Source organism: Tamandua tetradactyla, chromosome 3 (assembly GCF_023851605.1).
Source record: "Tamandua tetradactyla isolate mTamTet1 chromosome 3, mTamTet1.pri, whole genome shotgun sequence".
Classification (NCBI taxonomy): domain Eukaryota; kingdom Metazoa; phylum Chordata; class Mammalia; order Pilosa; family Myrmecophagidae; genus Tamandua; species Tamandua tetradactyla.
In genome coordinates, this window is record NC_135329.1 from 132,732,839 (window position 1) to 132,750,313 (window position 17,475).

At 32.1% G+C, this 17,475-nt stretch overlaps 1 protein-coding gene across 1 annotated transcript in view; it reads left to right on the forward strand.

The window, feature by feature from the left end:
* SLC4A10 (solute carrier family 4 member 10) overlaps nt 1–17,475 on the forward strand; it is a 263,964-nt gene that overhangs the window by 133,491 nt on the left and 112,998 nt on the right. Inside the window, exons 6-7 of the mRNA XM_077154007.1 lie at nt 6,452–6,640; nt 15,602–15,693. Coding sequence (XP_077010122.1) covers nt 6,452–6,640; nt 15,602–15,693 — 281 coding nt within the window. The remainder of the gene's footprint in view (nt 1–6,451; nt 6,641–15,601; nt 15,694–17,475) is intronic.

Below are 17,475 nucleotides of genomic sequence, written 5' to 3' on the forward strand. Positions count from 1 at the left end.
GAATTCCAAAAAGAAAGAGAAACTATAGGGAAAAGAATGGAAAAACTTGAGCAGGGGATCAGGGAACTGAATGACAATATGAAGCACACAAATATACGTGTTGTGGGTGTCCCAGAAGGAGAAGAGAAGGGAAAAGGAGGAGAAAAACTAATGGAAGAAATTATCACTGAAAATTTCCCAACTCTTATGAAAGACCTAAATTTACAGATCCAAGAAGTGCAGCGCACCCCAAAGACAATAGACCCAAATAGGCGTTCTCCAAGACACTTACTAGTTCGAATGTCAGAGGTCGAAGAGAAAGAGAGGATCTCGAAAGCAGCAAGAGAAAAACAATCTGTCACATACAAGGGAAACCCAATAAGACTATGTGTAGATTTCTCAGCAGAAACCATGGAAGCTAGAAGACAGTGGGATGATATATTTAAATTACTAAAAGAGAAAAACTGCCAACCAAGACTTCTATATCCAGCAAAATTGTCCTTCAAAAATGAAGGAGAAATTAAAACATTTATAGACAAAAAGTCACTGAGAGAATTTGTGACCAAGAGACCAGTTCTGCAAGAAATACTAAAGGGAGCACTAGAGTCAGATACGAAAAGACAGAAGAGAGAGGTATGGAGTAAAGTGTAGAAAGAAGGAAAATCAGATATGATATATATAATACAAAAGCCAAAATGGTAGAGGAAAATATTATCCAAACAGTAATAACATTAAAAGTTAATGGATTGAATTTCCCAATCAAAAGATATAGACTGGCAGAATGGATTACGACCCAGCAATACCACTGCTAGGTATCTACTCAAAGGACTTAAGGGCAAAGACACAGATGGACATTTGCACACCAGTGTTTATAGCAGCATTATCTACAATTGCAAGGAGATGGAAACAGCCAAAATGTCCATCAACAGAGGAGTGGCTAAACAAACTGTGGCATATACCTACGATGGAATATTATGCAGCTTTAAGACAGACTAAGCTTATGAAGCATGTAATAACATGGATGGACCTAGAGAACATTATGCTGAGTGAGTCTAGCCAAAAACTAAAGGACAAATACTGTATGGTCCCACTGATGTGAACTGACATTCGAGAATCAGCTTGGAATATATCATTGGTAACAGAGACCAGCAGGAGTTAGAAACAGGGTAAGATAATGGGTAATTGGAGCTAAAGGGATACAGACTATGCAACAGGACTAGATACAAAAACTCAAAAATGGACAGCACAATAATACCTAAGTGTAATGTAACTATGTTGGAACACTGAATGAAGCTGCACCTGAAATATAGTTTTTTGTTTGTTTGTTTGTATCTTTTGTTTTTGTTTTTTTCTTTTTCCTTTTTATATATATATATATATTTTTATTAGTATTATTATTTTAATTCTCTTCTCTATATTAACATTCTATATCTTTTTCTGCTGTTTTGCTAGTTCTTTTCCTAAATCGATGCAAATGTACTAAGAAATGATGATCATACATCTATGTGATGATACTAAGAATTACTGAGTGCATGTGTAGAATGGAATGATTTCTAAATGTTGTGTTAATTTCTTTTCTTTTTTTGATTAATAAAAAAATTAAATTAAAAAAAATTTGATTTAAAGTTTGTTGTTGCTTTTACCACCTTAGCTCAGTTTTATTCTCTTAAAATTATGCTTACTTTCTCTGACCTTGTCCCCCTTCCCCAAGATCAATTCTGTAGAATATGTGAAAGTTATTTGCTGCATTAAATTAAGCTTTTTTTTCTAGCCAATTACATTCTCTTAGTCTATCTGTACAAATGAAAGTAGTTCAATGGAAGCCTTGATACCACAAATAGCTTTTATCATTCTTTTCTACTCTTCTAATTAGTCTGTATATTTGAATTTGATGTAGCCCAACTTGAATGTCCCATTTTCAGTGTGGAGCACGCTGTGAAATACCGTTCAGAATATATCAGTAGTTTAGAGCTAACCCTGTATGGAATAGTGTGACTACAAATATTTGTGCTGATCAGTATTAATTTAGATTCCTTTTTATCCCTAATAAGAAGAGATTCTCTTTTACTGTCTAGTTGTAATTTGACTTATTTAATCCAAAGGTATTTATTTATGCCTTCAATAAAATCTCATTAAAATATTTTTTCTCTGTAATTCATAATAGCTTTATTATTTTTTTTACCGATTGCTCCTTTTACTTTATGAAAATTTAGCGGTATTACTAAGTGTGTAATAAATTACAGTGCTTTGTATTTTAGGACTCATAATTTTGCAAATTTTTTCACATCCATTATTATACTTTAATATCATAGCTACCTTATGAGGTAGGGATGAAGCTCTTTCTCCCTTTTTTATAAGCAAATAGGCAAAAAGTGGTATATCAAAGGTGCTGTTTTCAGAAATGGAAATAATTTCTTTTGGCTAATCTGTAATCATAATTTTTTCTTTCATGATAATTTATGGCTAGAGTGATTAACAATAACACTGGAACTTTTCTTCACCTCCTATTTATCATTATTTCCTGTATTTCAGGCACTTAGAAACATATATTAGTCACTAGTTTAAATTTTCCAAGAGCTAGATGTAATGATTTATCTTTAAGGGCTCTAAATCTTAATACTTTGAGAATGCATAGGTTTGCAGCGTTAGTCTTTTCTGGACATTTCCTCTTAAAAATATATGACCCCGTGAGCAAGGATTTTTTATATCAACACTCTGGTATGTTTTTAACAGACTCAAATAATTCCTTAAAGAGATTTTTGTAGATTTAGTAGAAAATAATCCTATTTGTATCTGACATGTCTGTCAAGAATTTCTGGTATAATTAAAGTAGGATTTTCCTTTGGATAAAGTTAATTGAAATATATCTGTTTCCCAAATTTCAGGGACCTCAGAATAAATTTAAACTTCAAAATATTATTTGATCTTTTCAAATACAAAATTCCCCATATATATTTTCTTATCATAATTTATTTATATGATTAAACATGCTTCTTAATTATATTCTGTAAATTACAGGCAATTTTATAGTCTATGTTAATTTCTTTGAAATTCAGCATTGGGAAGATTAATAATGGAAATATTCTCTTGACAGAGTACATATTTTAACCTAATTCTGTTGATGAGAGTTAGGAAGTGATTAAAACCAAACTTATCATGCCTATACTTTTACAACCCTTGACTTGGAAAGTAAGCATTCTTATAGTAGTTTACATTTTTCGCATACACACTTCTGTTAATGCTGGCAACCAAAATAGTGAATTTGGACTCTTCAAAATCCATATTCCTCCCAGGATCTTTTAAAGTTAAGACAGTGGATTGTCAAAGCATTTACATGATAACCTGTAAAAAGGCAGAGATTTATTTAGAATGTGCAAAATCTCAGGGTTTCTAGGGGCTTTCATTCAGTAGTCAAGATGGATTGAGTATGATAAAATAATTTCTTGATTAGTATGGAAAACAATCTTTCATTTTCTGAGGATTTTTACACAAATGTAACTAGCTTTTCTAGAACCTTCTTATTGCTAGAAAAGTGTGCCCTGTTTAGCCTTTCTCTTCTTGCTTCTTCTTTAATCACCTACATCTTGGCATTGTGCTTTGGCAGGTTAGACTGTATTATTTAGGCATCACAGCCTGCTGAGATCAGAGGACTCGATTCTGGGCCCAAAGCCATTATGGTCCATTATCCTTCCCTACTTTTCATGGCTAATAGCAATATGTATTATAGAGGTGACGTGAACAATGGAAGTGATTAGTGAATCAGAGTCCCTTTGGTATTTAAATCTCACCCTGCTATAAATTATATTCTTAAGCAAGGTGATTAACTTTTCAGGTTCATTAGGATATTATTTGAAGCAGTCATACCTCAGAGGCTTGGGGAGTTTACTGTGTGTTTCTGTGTGACTGATTAACAGATGGGTGATTTTTTTCATATTTACTTTCTCTTTATATAACTGTTTCAAATAAAGACCTTATCTCTAAGAAACTATGAAACCAATGACCTGTGGATTTTTGCAGTGTACAAGCCTGAAAAGATTGTGCTTTTGTAGAAATTAAGAACTATAAACATGTGCCATGGTTTATTATATGATTAGCCCGGATTCTGATTAGAACACTAAACTGACATGGACTATAGATGAAGCTACCTTATGATGGTATCTTGTTGGCATTTAATAACCTATTGTACAACTTCTATTATGAAATTTATAATACGTATTTTACATGCATTTTTTTCTTCTCAGCAAGGTTTCAATGTAATGTCACATTATCATTTCCTTTAATTCAAATGAATTGAGGGTTTTTTAACTACTGATTTCCAAGGAACTGAGATAAGGATTTAAATATTATTTATAGAATCATACTTTTCTATATGAATTTTCAGAATTTGAAGGGACTTTGAAGGTAATTATGGTGGGCATTATGGTTGATTCCTTCTACCTCTTTCCATTGTAAACTGCAATGAGCAAATAGAGCAGTGGTCAGCAAACTATAACCCATGGGCCAGATATGGCCTGCTGCTTGTTTTTTAGGGCTTCTGAGCAAAGAACGGTTTCCACATTTTTACATGTTTGAAAAAAATGAAAAGAAAACTAATCTTTTGTGGTGTGAAAATTATATGAAATTCAAATTTATGTCCATAAATAACATTTTATTAGAATATATCCACACTGATTTGAGTATATGTTATGTACCGCTGCTTTCATGTTACAATGACACAGTCGAATAGTTGTAACAGAAATCTTTTTGCTCTCAAAGCTTAAAATATTTATTATTTGGCCTTTTACAGAAAAAGTTTGCCTACCTCTGGTCTAAAGATTTGGCTACAGGAAAAGGGGAAGATCCTGATTTGTCTCAGTTAATCATGGGAATCCCCTCTCTATTGCTAGTGATTGGTTCAGGATGGGCAGGACTATGTCAGTTGGACTTAGGGGAATTTTTCTTGGGCAGAGGAAAAGGAATTTTTCTCTTAAGTGGGAATCGTAAAAAGCCAAACACTCTGTTTCCACTGGATATGAACAAAGACACATATTTCCTGGTTGCTACTGGCAGCTACCTGTGACCTTCAGGAAAATCAGCCTGTAGTTAAAGCTTACACCTACAGGAGAGGGAAGCTGATAAAATCACAGAGAAATGGAATTAAAACCAGCCTTAATTTTAGCCTTTCTTTTTTGTGAGCCAATTAAATTCATTTTAGCCAGTTTAATTTGGGTTTTATCTTACTGATAAATTCAACTGTGCCTTAGATAAACTATTATAAAATGCAAATAGATATAGTTAAGCCACTACAAATTTCAAACCAGGACCCATAACCTACTTAATGAAAATTGCAAAGAGGGTCTCAATATCGGTGTGTCAGGTGCTTTATGTAATTAATTCTGGTAATGACATGTGATACAGGTATTATTATCTCCATTTTCCAGGTAAGGATGCTGAGGTTACTCAGCTTTACAAGGCTACACAGTTAGACCGTGGCAGAGTGACCCAAGTCTGCCTTCCAAGCTCATTTTTCTTTCACACTGAAGGAAAACAATGTTTATAAAGGGAGCATTCTGCTAATTTTGAAATTTTCAGTGTACTGAATAGGGCAATAGAAGGAAAATGTGTTCATTTGTGTTTGCTTTACACAAAGAGTCAGTTCTTCAGAAAAGCAAATAGAGTTAATATTTAATAATCTAAAATCAGATTAATTACACTGAGGTTTCTTATGCAAATCTTTACATTACCAAGAAACTCAAAATGCCTTTACTCTTTACTTACTTTATTGACATCTCTGACACAATGTATGTTAAATATCAATTTGCTTAATTATAGCCTTCCTGAAATATCACCTTATATTCTTTGTTTTGCAGTTATAGAACTGCTTTTAAATCTAAACACATTTTCAAGTAATCTTTGAGAAACAGCTGTCTTTATATCAATGTGAAAGAGAGTTGTTTACTTTTCAAATGCAGGCATTTGAAGATAGATGCCCAGGCCTCCTTGTATCAGATTTTCACAGATGAACTTCTGATCATTTAAAGAGGAAACAGGAAAATTACTCTATCCTAGAAAATGGGAGAAAACCTTATTAAAATATAAGTATGAAACTACTTTCCAATTTCAAACATGCAAATTATTTTTATATTACCCCTACTTCTTTTCCCTCCCACTAGAGTGAGTAGTGAAAAACATAAAGAGCTTTCTACTCCATAGAACTATGTCCATTTGAAAAATAATACTCCACAAGATCATTACATATTTAAAATTGAATGGTTTGTAATGAAAATTTGTTCAAATCTCCCTTGTACAATACTTTCCCAAAGGATGATAAGCTTCTGCATGTAAAACCATACTGAGAGATTTTTAAATAATTCATCCCTATTTTAAGACAAAAAATATTCTTTTGGACATGATATTTGGATTTGGTGGCTCATCACTGGCACATATACTGCAGGATAAATGTGCCCATCTTCTTCCTGTCTTCTCTCTCCAGATATGGTCCTTGACCAACAAGTGAGCTCAGGTCAGCTCAATGAAGATGTACGCCACAGGGTCCACGAGGCACTGATGAAACAGCATCACCACCAAAATCAGAAAAAACTCACTAACAGGATTCCTATTGTTCGTTCCTTTGCTGATATTGGAAAGAAGCAGTCAGAGCCAAATTCCATGGATAAAAATGGTAAATATTTCTTTACTCTGCTGTGCTCTTTATATCTCAGCTTTATTTGAAATGATTTACTGAAGTTGAGAGTATTATAGTGGAATTTTCTTTTGGTATTCCTGTACAGTTTTATCATAAAGCATAAAATTCCAGAAGTTTTAAACAAAGAATTTAAGTTTCCTGAAAGGCTCATGAATGAATGCAAAAGAAATTTATAGATTCAAATTCAACAAATATAACCTGAGAATATATTACATCCCGTACAAGGTCTCATAAATGGAGAATGCAAATCAAGGTGTTGACTTATGCCATAGATGGCCTTTGAGTTTAAGTGAATAAGAATCACCATTTAATTTTTATAGAAAAAAAGATATTGGTTTCATTTTGTTATAGCCAAAAAATTCCTTAGAGATAATGACTGTAAAGACCAGCCAGTGCACTGTTTGTGACCCTGATCAATATATATTGTAAGCCAGATTTTCAGTTCATGGGTTTATTGCTGCTTGCAGTGCTGCATCTTCAGCATCCATGGAGCCAACCTAAATACCTTCTACACATGCCAACATAGATGACTACCATCGTTTTCTAGCAGTCGTGACTTAATACCTTTTGGTTTGTGCTTCAGATTGTTTTCACCCTTCCTGTATTTTTGTTGTTGCTGTTCTCTCCTTGCATCCATTTGCTCCTTCATCAGTCACGCTAAGGAAGTTGCTTAGAGACCTCTTATTATCATCTATCCTTTCCCTTAGTCTTGCACAGGAATATGAAGTTACCATGAGAATGATATAAATGTTGCCAGTTCTAAAATATAAAAATTAATGAAAATGACTTCCATCAATGGATTAAAACACATATTGACAGCATGGAATACATGATTATAATTTCACTCATATTCTCAACACTTCAGAGATGCCTTAAATAAAAATGCATGAAAATTTTTCTCCAGGCTTGCTTTATATGGGAATTTGTGTTAGTTTTCATACTAAACCAAATTCATGTAAACATATAGTGCTTTAGTAAATAGATGAAAGATGATTTGGTGTATTTCTCTCTCGGAATATAGAATCAGTTCTTAATGGAAAAAATTTTCTTGAAATATTCATTTGATTTGTAAAGAGTCTGTGGTGCCTCGTATAAACCATGTCATTATATGGAAGAGTCTGTAGTTGTGCATGCATATATATATGGTATGTACCAACTTGTATTTGTAGACTGCACTGAACATTTTGAGGAGGTTTAACTTGCTTTAAATCATATCATGTATTTAAAATATATTCATATTTTAACTCAAAATTTGCTTTAAAATATATGATACATAAAATAAAAGTTTAAAGTTTCTGTATTCTGAGAGACTTAAAAATTTAGTGCTTTTAGTATGCTTAAAATGGTAGTTATTATTTGTTATGGTGATTTTAAGAAAACAGATGCAAATATTTACTAATATTGAATATGGGTTTATGTTTACATGATTCAAAAAGCTTATTAAATATACCCATTAACTAATGCTCAATGAATACAGCCATATTTTCTAAGAATAAACTTTTGCATTCATTTCATTACTTTTACTGGAAATAAAAAATTAATTAGATGTCTGTAGGAAGGATGTGTGTTTATTTAAAGAGACAGTTATAACAAACCTCAAGTTTCATTGGGGATAATGTTTACTACACAATAATTTTACTGCATTTTGTTTTTTGGAGGATACAGAAGAGTGCTGAATTTACTGGATCAGCCATTTATTGTAATATTCTGTAGATTTTAACATACTGTTACTGCATTAAACTTATTTTAAGCATAAGATGATAGACTTATAACCAGGAATCACAAGTCTGTGTATTGATATGCATAGATAAAAGGTCTTCTTAGAGGCTGCTATTTATCTTATTCAAGCAATTGTTTACTTTTTTCTGAAAGCTAGAATCTGAAGTGATTCTGTCACCATCTGTAAAAAATTCAGCCTTTCTCTGAATACATACAAATCTTTTTGAGACATACGTTAGTGTAATAAAAACTTGGAAACATTTTTAATAAGATTCATATATCCAATTAAGTATTGTTTTGGAGTATGCTGTTAGAAATGGCTTTCTAAGCCTAGGCTTATAACACCTCTTTGTGACTCTGTTTTGCTTCCTCACACACTTTGCATAATTATGTGTGTTGAGAATTCTGAAAATATGTATAGACTTCACCAATTTAGAAATAAATCTTCTACTTGGTAGTGAAAAAAAAGCGTGAAGGACCTTTATTACTAAAGTTCTCAAATGACTTATGAACTTGAACAACTGATGAACTCTAGATAAACAAGCAAATATAAACTCATACCCATAAATATAGATTTGATATTCTGGTTCAAGATAAGCAGTACAGATTTAAATTCTGTGTTCAGTAGTATGAGAAGATGCAAAACGATTTCAAAACATATGAAAGTATAAACATAATATCCTTAGTATCAAAAAATTTCTTCGATAGAGAATTTCATGCAAACAGCTAACTTTTCTTTTAAGATTATTGGGTAAGAATTAATAGAGTGAGGATTCTTAAGAAACTTCAAAATAGAAAGCATTTTCCTTCCCAAGCATAGATGTAGAAATAAGTTTCCTCCTTTTGTTTAATAGGCTTTACTATGGAGGCAAAGCAATTGAAATTCCCTCAAAAACAAAGGAATGCTTATGTAAGTCAGTCTAAAAGAACATATAGAATAAAGTTTCTACTTTCTTAATTCACTTTTTCCTTAAACATGCTACCTTGGTAGTACTTCCAAGGGTTAAGCGTTCAGATACTCTATTTCAAATGTGGATCTTCTCTGTTTCAGAGATTAGATTAACAAAATAGTGTGCTTACTTGCTCCTCTCCTTCCCAAGTGCATATTCTTTTGTTCATACCTTTTTAGAGATTTGTGATAATTTGTCAAGCTCATCTTCAAATATACATACTTTACTTTTTGTTTAATTTTTTTTCGTGGAGTTCTGCACACTGTCCTCAGGACTGAGATACAGGATGCTATGGATTCACCACGCATTTCTAATGCCACCATGCTGTGTTTAACTTTCACTTTTCATTAAGCATCAAAACTGTGAGAATTAAATGCCTGATTCTGATGTTTCAATAAAAAGTGACAGTTACATTTGGCAAAACAACAGCAAAAATAAAAGAAAAATAATGTCTACTTTGACGTTAGAACCCTGAAAAGGATTTGAGTGGAAAGCACTCAAAATACATATATCAAGAATATTTAAGTATTTCCTTTGAAATGAGAAAGATTTTCTAAAAATAAAAACATCTTTTGTGTCACTTAATCTAGAAAGTAAAATAAATCAGTATATGTATTTATTATTTAGGTCATGCATTATTTATATTTTAAGACAGTTGTGTTATAAATCTATTTTAAATTATAATTACCCTTATAATAACTTTTATCTTACAACATAATTTAGGACTCTTCATTTCCTTAGGTACAGAGTATCTCCACTCTGTCCTTTCTTTTAATGATTTTGACCTCGTTTCTTTTTCCCTTCCTAACCTGAAGCATTCCCAGTTGTACTTAGAATCTCAAAAAGGAGTTACAGAGCAGAAGTTACAGAGAAGGTCTCTGACTCACGGCTCAAAGCTATAGGTATCTGGAAAACATTTAGATTTGGAGGAATGGAATATAAATTGACTCTTTAGGCCTGGGTAGATTCCAGCCCTTAAATCAAGGTACACATATGTATTGTGAATGATTTTTATTTATGGCTTGTGGAAATCAATTTTGTTGCTGGTAATCTCTTCTTTTACAAAAGCTGTACTTTTTACTTTCAGATGTACAGTGTTTTCATGTGTTCAGTTATTTATTGACTTACTTGTTTTTTAAACACTGTGGTCTTTAAAATAAGATACCAAGGGGGTACAAGGGTAGTTCAGTGGTAGAATTCTCGCCTGCCATGTGGGAGACCCAGGTTCAATTCCTGGCCCGTGCACTTCCTAAACAAACAAACAAATGAAAAACCAAACAAACAAAGATTCAGTAAATGGTGCTACAATAAAGGGATAGTCACATGGAAAAAGAATGAAATGTGACCCCACCACACAGCATACAAAAAAAAAATAATAAGATACCAAGGGTTTAGAAATTATCCCTTATAATGGTTTACCTTTAAAAATAAAGCTCAAATAATAATTCGAATTGCTTGAGAGAAAACATATTTAAAGAATCATGTTGATGACATTAAACCTTGTTTAATGAAGTTTATAGTTTCCACTAATCCAAGAAACTCAAGATGACATTGTTGACACAACTGATGGGTCTGTTCAGAGGCTGTATTTTTGTTCCCAATGTTTGGAATGTCAAGCTTTCCTGTGTCAGACTAGATCTTAACAATGAAAATATTTCTAGTATGATGTGTTTGCATTTGTTATCTCTTGTATTACATTAATTACTTTCAAGCATACTAATTTTTCTCTAAGTTTAATTCTGTGCATACTTTTCATGTTTTTTAAAGTATAGCTCACATAATCAGCATTTTTGAAATATTTAGCCCTTCTTTCTTCATGTTCTATTCCCATGAATAAATGTATTGTTACACATATATGTAATTTTGTCATTCATCTTTATATTTCTTTATTTTGCTCTGTCTTGTGTCTGTCTCTAACAGGCTCATCTCATCTCTGTACCTCCCTCATCTCCTACCCTTTGGGTACCCTAAATGCGTTGAAGGTATCTGAGGTAGTGTGAACCAGCTTGGTCTCCAGGTTAATAGTAATGTACCTCCACCACTTCATCCCAGTTTCCTTCTAGTGCACTTGATTTACAGTGGGTTAAGCAATAGCAAATAATGAAATACTTAAGCAATATATTGTTCTCCTATTGGTTTGAATTTGGCCAAACAGAAATGAAAGAGCTACTATTTAATGATACTCATGTATAGAATTTAATTTAAAATAGGTAATGACTTAAATGAGTCAATATAATATTCGACAGATTTTTTGAGAACATATTTACAGTTATGTTTCAATAATGAATTGCTTTAATGATACTGACATTACTTAAAGTCATAGAATAGTACTTTTGGCATAATCTCATGTTTGTCCCTCATCACTTTATGTTGAAGGAAGTGATTTTGCCAGTTTTGCCAAAAGATTACTGAAAAATTCATGTGGTAACAATCAGAAAAGCAGAGCTTCCTTTTTATAGTTAGTAATCATTCAAATTGTTCTCAAATTTTTCCTATGCTTGCCCCACATCTTATGTGATTTGCCCTAGAAAAATACATGGTCAATAATAACTTTTTATCTGACCGAAATATGATCCCTATTTGGAAATCCAGAGGAAAAATGAATTCAGAACTCAAAGGAAAATTAATTCAAATAGGTGTTAAAATGAAGACTACATAATATGTACTTTAATTGACAAAATATGTAACAAATATTAGAATTTTGAATTTAGGATGAAGAATTAATTGAGTTTAATAAGTGAGAAAATAAAATGTATATGGTGAAAAGAGAAGGATAATATTAGGGTTCTCAAATATTTATATTTAAATAGGTACAGACACTACCAATTAATACTTATGGTGTCCACTCTTCATCAGTTTTGAACAATTTATCCTGAATATAATTATCCTACTCAGTTAATAAATGTCTTAATTTTTTTTGCCAGTATGTGGGTAGTCCTATCTTCATGATTCAAAGTTATTTACATATCATAAAAGATGTAATTAGACATTGCAGTAATATTAACTTATTAATCATGATCAGTGAACAAAGTGAAGGAATATAAAGAAAAAGGCAAAACATTTATGTTTGCAAGCATTGTGCTATAGTGATTAGAAAAATTACCATAAACAATTAGCATTTGTAAAGCTTCTACACATACATGTGAGTGTTAAGTCCTAACTTTACATTAGTTTGCTATGGAAAATCTCCTAGCAAATTTTCTTGTTCTATTATGAAACAGACTTACATCTAGCTGAAAGTGAAATCTTATGCCTGAAAATTGGCGTTCCATGAACTAAAGCCTAAGACTAAACATCAGCTAGAAAATAAGGCATTTCTTTACAAAACCTAAATTTACTGATTCTTCTTAGTGATAGAATTTGTTAATGCAATTCATTGCACAATTCAAACCCATCATCTTCTGGAAAGCAGTCAAAATTGGAATAAACTAAACAAATCAGTATTTACACAGATAAAGATTATAGTTGATAACCAAATAATAAAAATTTTCTTAATTTAGGAGTTTTTCTGTAGCTTTTTAGTCCATAAAGACTATAATCTTCATGTGGATTTTAGTTTTATTTAAAATTAAACTTAAACTTTTAAGCTTTATTTGAAGTTCTTTTTAAAGCCAATAACCCAAACCAAACTTCTTAAATTTTATATATTAATACATAGGCATTTTTCTGTATTCTGCCAAATTGTCAGATACTGCTTGAAGATATACACATTTAATATGCACTCTTCCATTTTAACCTACTAATGTACATAGAAAAAATTCCAAGATTTGAAATCCTCATTAAACTTGGCAGGACTTTTAATTGTGATTAAATATACTTAATTACTAATATTCACTACTAATATTTAAATACCATCGTGAAATATAAATGACATAAAATTTGTGGTTTATATTCCTAAATCAAAGGCTAGTAGATTCTTTGTTTTTCATATGATTAACATATAAGTGCATGTCTAGAATCTAGAACAAACAGGGAATTGCCTCTCATCTAGTATGTTTCCTGCTAGTTTAAGTCTCTTAGCTAGATCATTGTCAGTATCACTGAAAGTAGTCATAAAAAAAGTTTCCAAATTCCTGATTATCACTTTATGGTGTAATATTAAATTTTTTTCATAATCTTAGGGCAAGAATAGGAGAGAACAACAAATCTCAAAATATGTTAATATTTACAAGAAAAAATACAAGTGCCAATGTTTTAAATATATTTACATGATTTGAAGATAATTTATGAAATGTTCTGCTTAATACATATAAGTGAAAATATAAGCATTCCATTAAAATTTTGTTATAGATTATTCAATGCAATTTCAATATCTTTAAAGTTGATGATTTTGTTTTGGGTTGACTCTCTTTTTTGTTCTTCCATATAGTTTTATACTACATGAAATAAATTATCACACACAAAAAATCAGATATATGTTTATTTATTTTTCCATGTCTTGAATTTTACCATTCAATTTTACAGAATAGTCAGTAAATTTAGGTTTAAATATATCTAATGTTCTAACTCATGAAAATGTGGAGAACTGATGTGAAACTGGTGATTGAAGACATCTGTTAGTAGCACAAATACATTATGTAAAAGGTTTTTTTAAAAAATTACAGTTATTCTTTTGAGAATGGTAAATTGAATGGCTGCTAATGAGCAGTTCACAGTCACACAACTGCTTATTGCAGTTAGAAATGGGAGAATGCAAATAATTTATGCAGCTTAAGTCTGACATTTCTGTGAAGTCATATTTCCATAGAATATGCTATAATCAAAATTTTGCACATGGTTTGGGGTAAATTTGCTTTAGAAAGTCATTTTATCTATTTTACTATATTTACTGAAGGCAGAGAAATGTTTAAATTCTAGAAGAATCTTAAGCCTATTACTTTGTGGCAATATAACAGTTTTAAACCATGAAAGATTATTGTACTTATTAATGAATAATCCCTGCATGAAAGACTTAATCTAAAAATCAAAATTATATTAATAGTTGAAAGTAAATAATTGGTATTATTAAGCACATAGTGATTTCTAGGCAACAAAGAATAAATGGTTTTTTTTTTTAATAGAGAATTAAAAGGTTTTATTCACATCTTTGCTAGGGGTTTAGAGAAGTTCAGCTAAATACAGACTGAAGTTGTTAGAGAAGATGATACTCAAGGTGAACTTTAAATAAAGTTGGGACTTGGGTAGGTAGAGAGAAGAACTAGACAAAGCAAAGAGAGTATTCCCTATATTCAGGGCTGATGAGAATCAGAACAGTACTTTGAGCTACTGAGTTATGATCATAAATATGGTCCAGGCTTAAAGTTGGGTTGTCAAATCCCAGATTCATTTCACAGCAAAGTAACCAGGGAAGATGGGAGATGTTAGGGAATAAAATGGGATATGTGTGAAGTTAATCAAACCCATTAATTTTTATCATTTAATCACTAAATGTGGACAGATTTCTGATGACTTGTGATTGCAGAGAATGCTTCATATTTGGTGAATGATGGAATTTAATTGGACTTTGCTAGCTATTGCCCAGTCCCAGCTCTACTCTCTACTTCACTAAGTAATATCATTATCGACTACAAAACAATGAAGTTGCATGTTAGTATTAATGGAAACCTATACAATTCAAGTTTATTGATCTTTTCTTGTACAGATCAGTATCACTATGCTTATGTTATTGAATAACAGGCATAAAATCACATTCACAGTGTTCCTACTGTGTGAAATAAAGACATTTTTACTGAACGTCTCAAATAGGAATCTCTAAAAGCTAATTGTCGAACTTTTTCTCATTGGTTTCTTTTTTATATGTATTAGAAGCTAGAAATATGGTACATTCTTTTTAGACTAAATATTCATCCTTTTTAAAATCTGTCTTAAATTGTTCAATTTGAGCTTAAGCCTTAATAGATTTCTCTCTTCTGTCTTTTTTTTTTAATATTCCATTAATTTGGTCAAAATTTATGAGTTGATGTATCAAAACTATAATTAGATTTAGATTTTTTATAGATGATTTTTTAATAGAATATTTAATCTTTTAGGTTGAGCTTTAATCTGAGAAGTGGTTTAAATTTTCTTAAATATGTTCTCCCATTTCTTTCTGTAAGTGACAAATAAGAATTTTTGTATGGCTATAGATCCATGTATTGACCTCTCATGCTTATATCATAAATTCATTTAAAAACCTGTTAGTCTAATTTAATTGAAATTCATATTTCACTCAATATGTGTAGAATTATATAAGTAATTGTTTGTATTTTGTAATAACCATCTCTTTTAGCAGGTCAGGTTGTTTCTCCTCAGTCTGCTCCAGCCTGTGTTGAAAATAAAAATGATGTGAGCAGAGAAAACAGCACTGTTGACTTTAGCAAGGTAAGTTTTTTCCCTTCTCATCTAAGTAAGCTGCTGACTTACTACTAGAAGTTACTACCTTTTTTAAAGAGGTGTTGACAAAATTTTTTGCATGCACATATTTTTGTCCCTTAGTCAAAGCTTTATACTATTAAAATGTTAGCATTTAACTCCATATGTAAAGCTTTGCCTATTGAAAAAACCAAATGTGTAAGTTTTATGCATAGTCCTCAGGTTTCAGCCACTTGGTAAAATGCATCTCTTCCAGTAATAAGAATAACAGGACTTCACTGGGAATTCAACAGAAATTTAATCTAACTGTTTAAAAACCCTTGCCAGTTTTTATTTCAAAATCATGGTCCTGGGTGGTACAATGGTGGCTCAGTGGCAGAGTTCTTGCCTGCCATTCCAGAGATCCGGATTCAATTCCCGGAGCCTGCCCATGCCAAAAAAAAAGGGAAAAAAAATCACTGTCCCTATATATGTGGAAAAGTTAATCATATACTATTAAGCTTCATTGTCATTGTAATTTGTAGAAAAGCATTAGAATAAAGAAACACCGACAGAAAAAGGTTGAGCTGAATTTAGAATAAAAACATAGTAAGGACTATGCTGAGGGATGAATCTAATTGGAGAGAATTCAACATGAAATCATTTACTTGAAATGTATTGTACTGGGAAAATAATGAGTCAGTCAAAGTAATGTAATATTGGTTAGCAAATTCCTTACATTGTATATGTGCCTTTGCAGGCTCTAGCGAACAATTGAACATGAAAGAGAAGTTTCAATATTAGCCAAAAATGAGAAGGGTCAGCAATTCTCTTTATCTGAGTGGCTGAAACAGTAGTATCTCAGAGTGATATTTTCATAAAGCCCTTAGCACTGGCAAAGGTTCTGACAGTGGGAGGAGGTGGGAACGGGAGGCAGCGGTAGAGGAAGTATCGTGAATCAAGGTTCTGGAAAAAGCTAAAAGCGATCAGTTGAGCTGTTTCAGAATCCTGCTGCTGATATCTACTTATGTGCATGCTCTCCCTCTGATGCCTGGTGGAGTCTCCATAAGAGCATGGTTGTTCCAGCTTAAGTCTGTTAATTATGCGTGCAGGGACTGGGAGGCCAACAAAAGGGGCATACTAGTCCATGTGGGATGAAACAAAGGCATGAAAAAGGACCTCCACACCAGCAAGAGAGAGAGGTGAGGGCACACTCGGGCTATGTTTCACAGTGGTTCAAAGCTCATTTCACCCTATGGAGACATGTGATTCAAATATGAAGCCAGTTCAAATGTATTCCATCTGCCACTCCAAAAAATCTCCTTTTAAAGCATTACATCTTCATTCATACATTTAATTTCTGATATTCTTCACTTGAAACAATATCTTAAAAGAATTGACATAAGTTGCTTATTTCTTCATGCAGACATTCACAGTATATCAAGGGCATAGTTAACACTCTCAAAAACAATGCTAATACTCCACATAGCTCATCACTTCGAATAAATTACTTTAAATTTCTTTAAAGAATTTAACCTCTTGAGACTGAACCTTATGCTTTCATATCACTTTGCATATAGTTGTGTGACCTATCTTTGCAGTCTTCAAAAACATTACACTAGGGTGCGTGGGTAGTTCAGTGGTTAGAATGCCCGCCTTCCATGTGGAAGACCCAGGTTCAATTCCCAGACCATGCACCACGACCCCCCCAAAAAATACACTATATTTGAAAGGAAATTAAGATTGCCAGATGATAGACACAGTAGTCTCATTCTCGGTTCCCCCAAAACAATTTAACTACAATTAAAAATA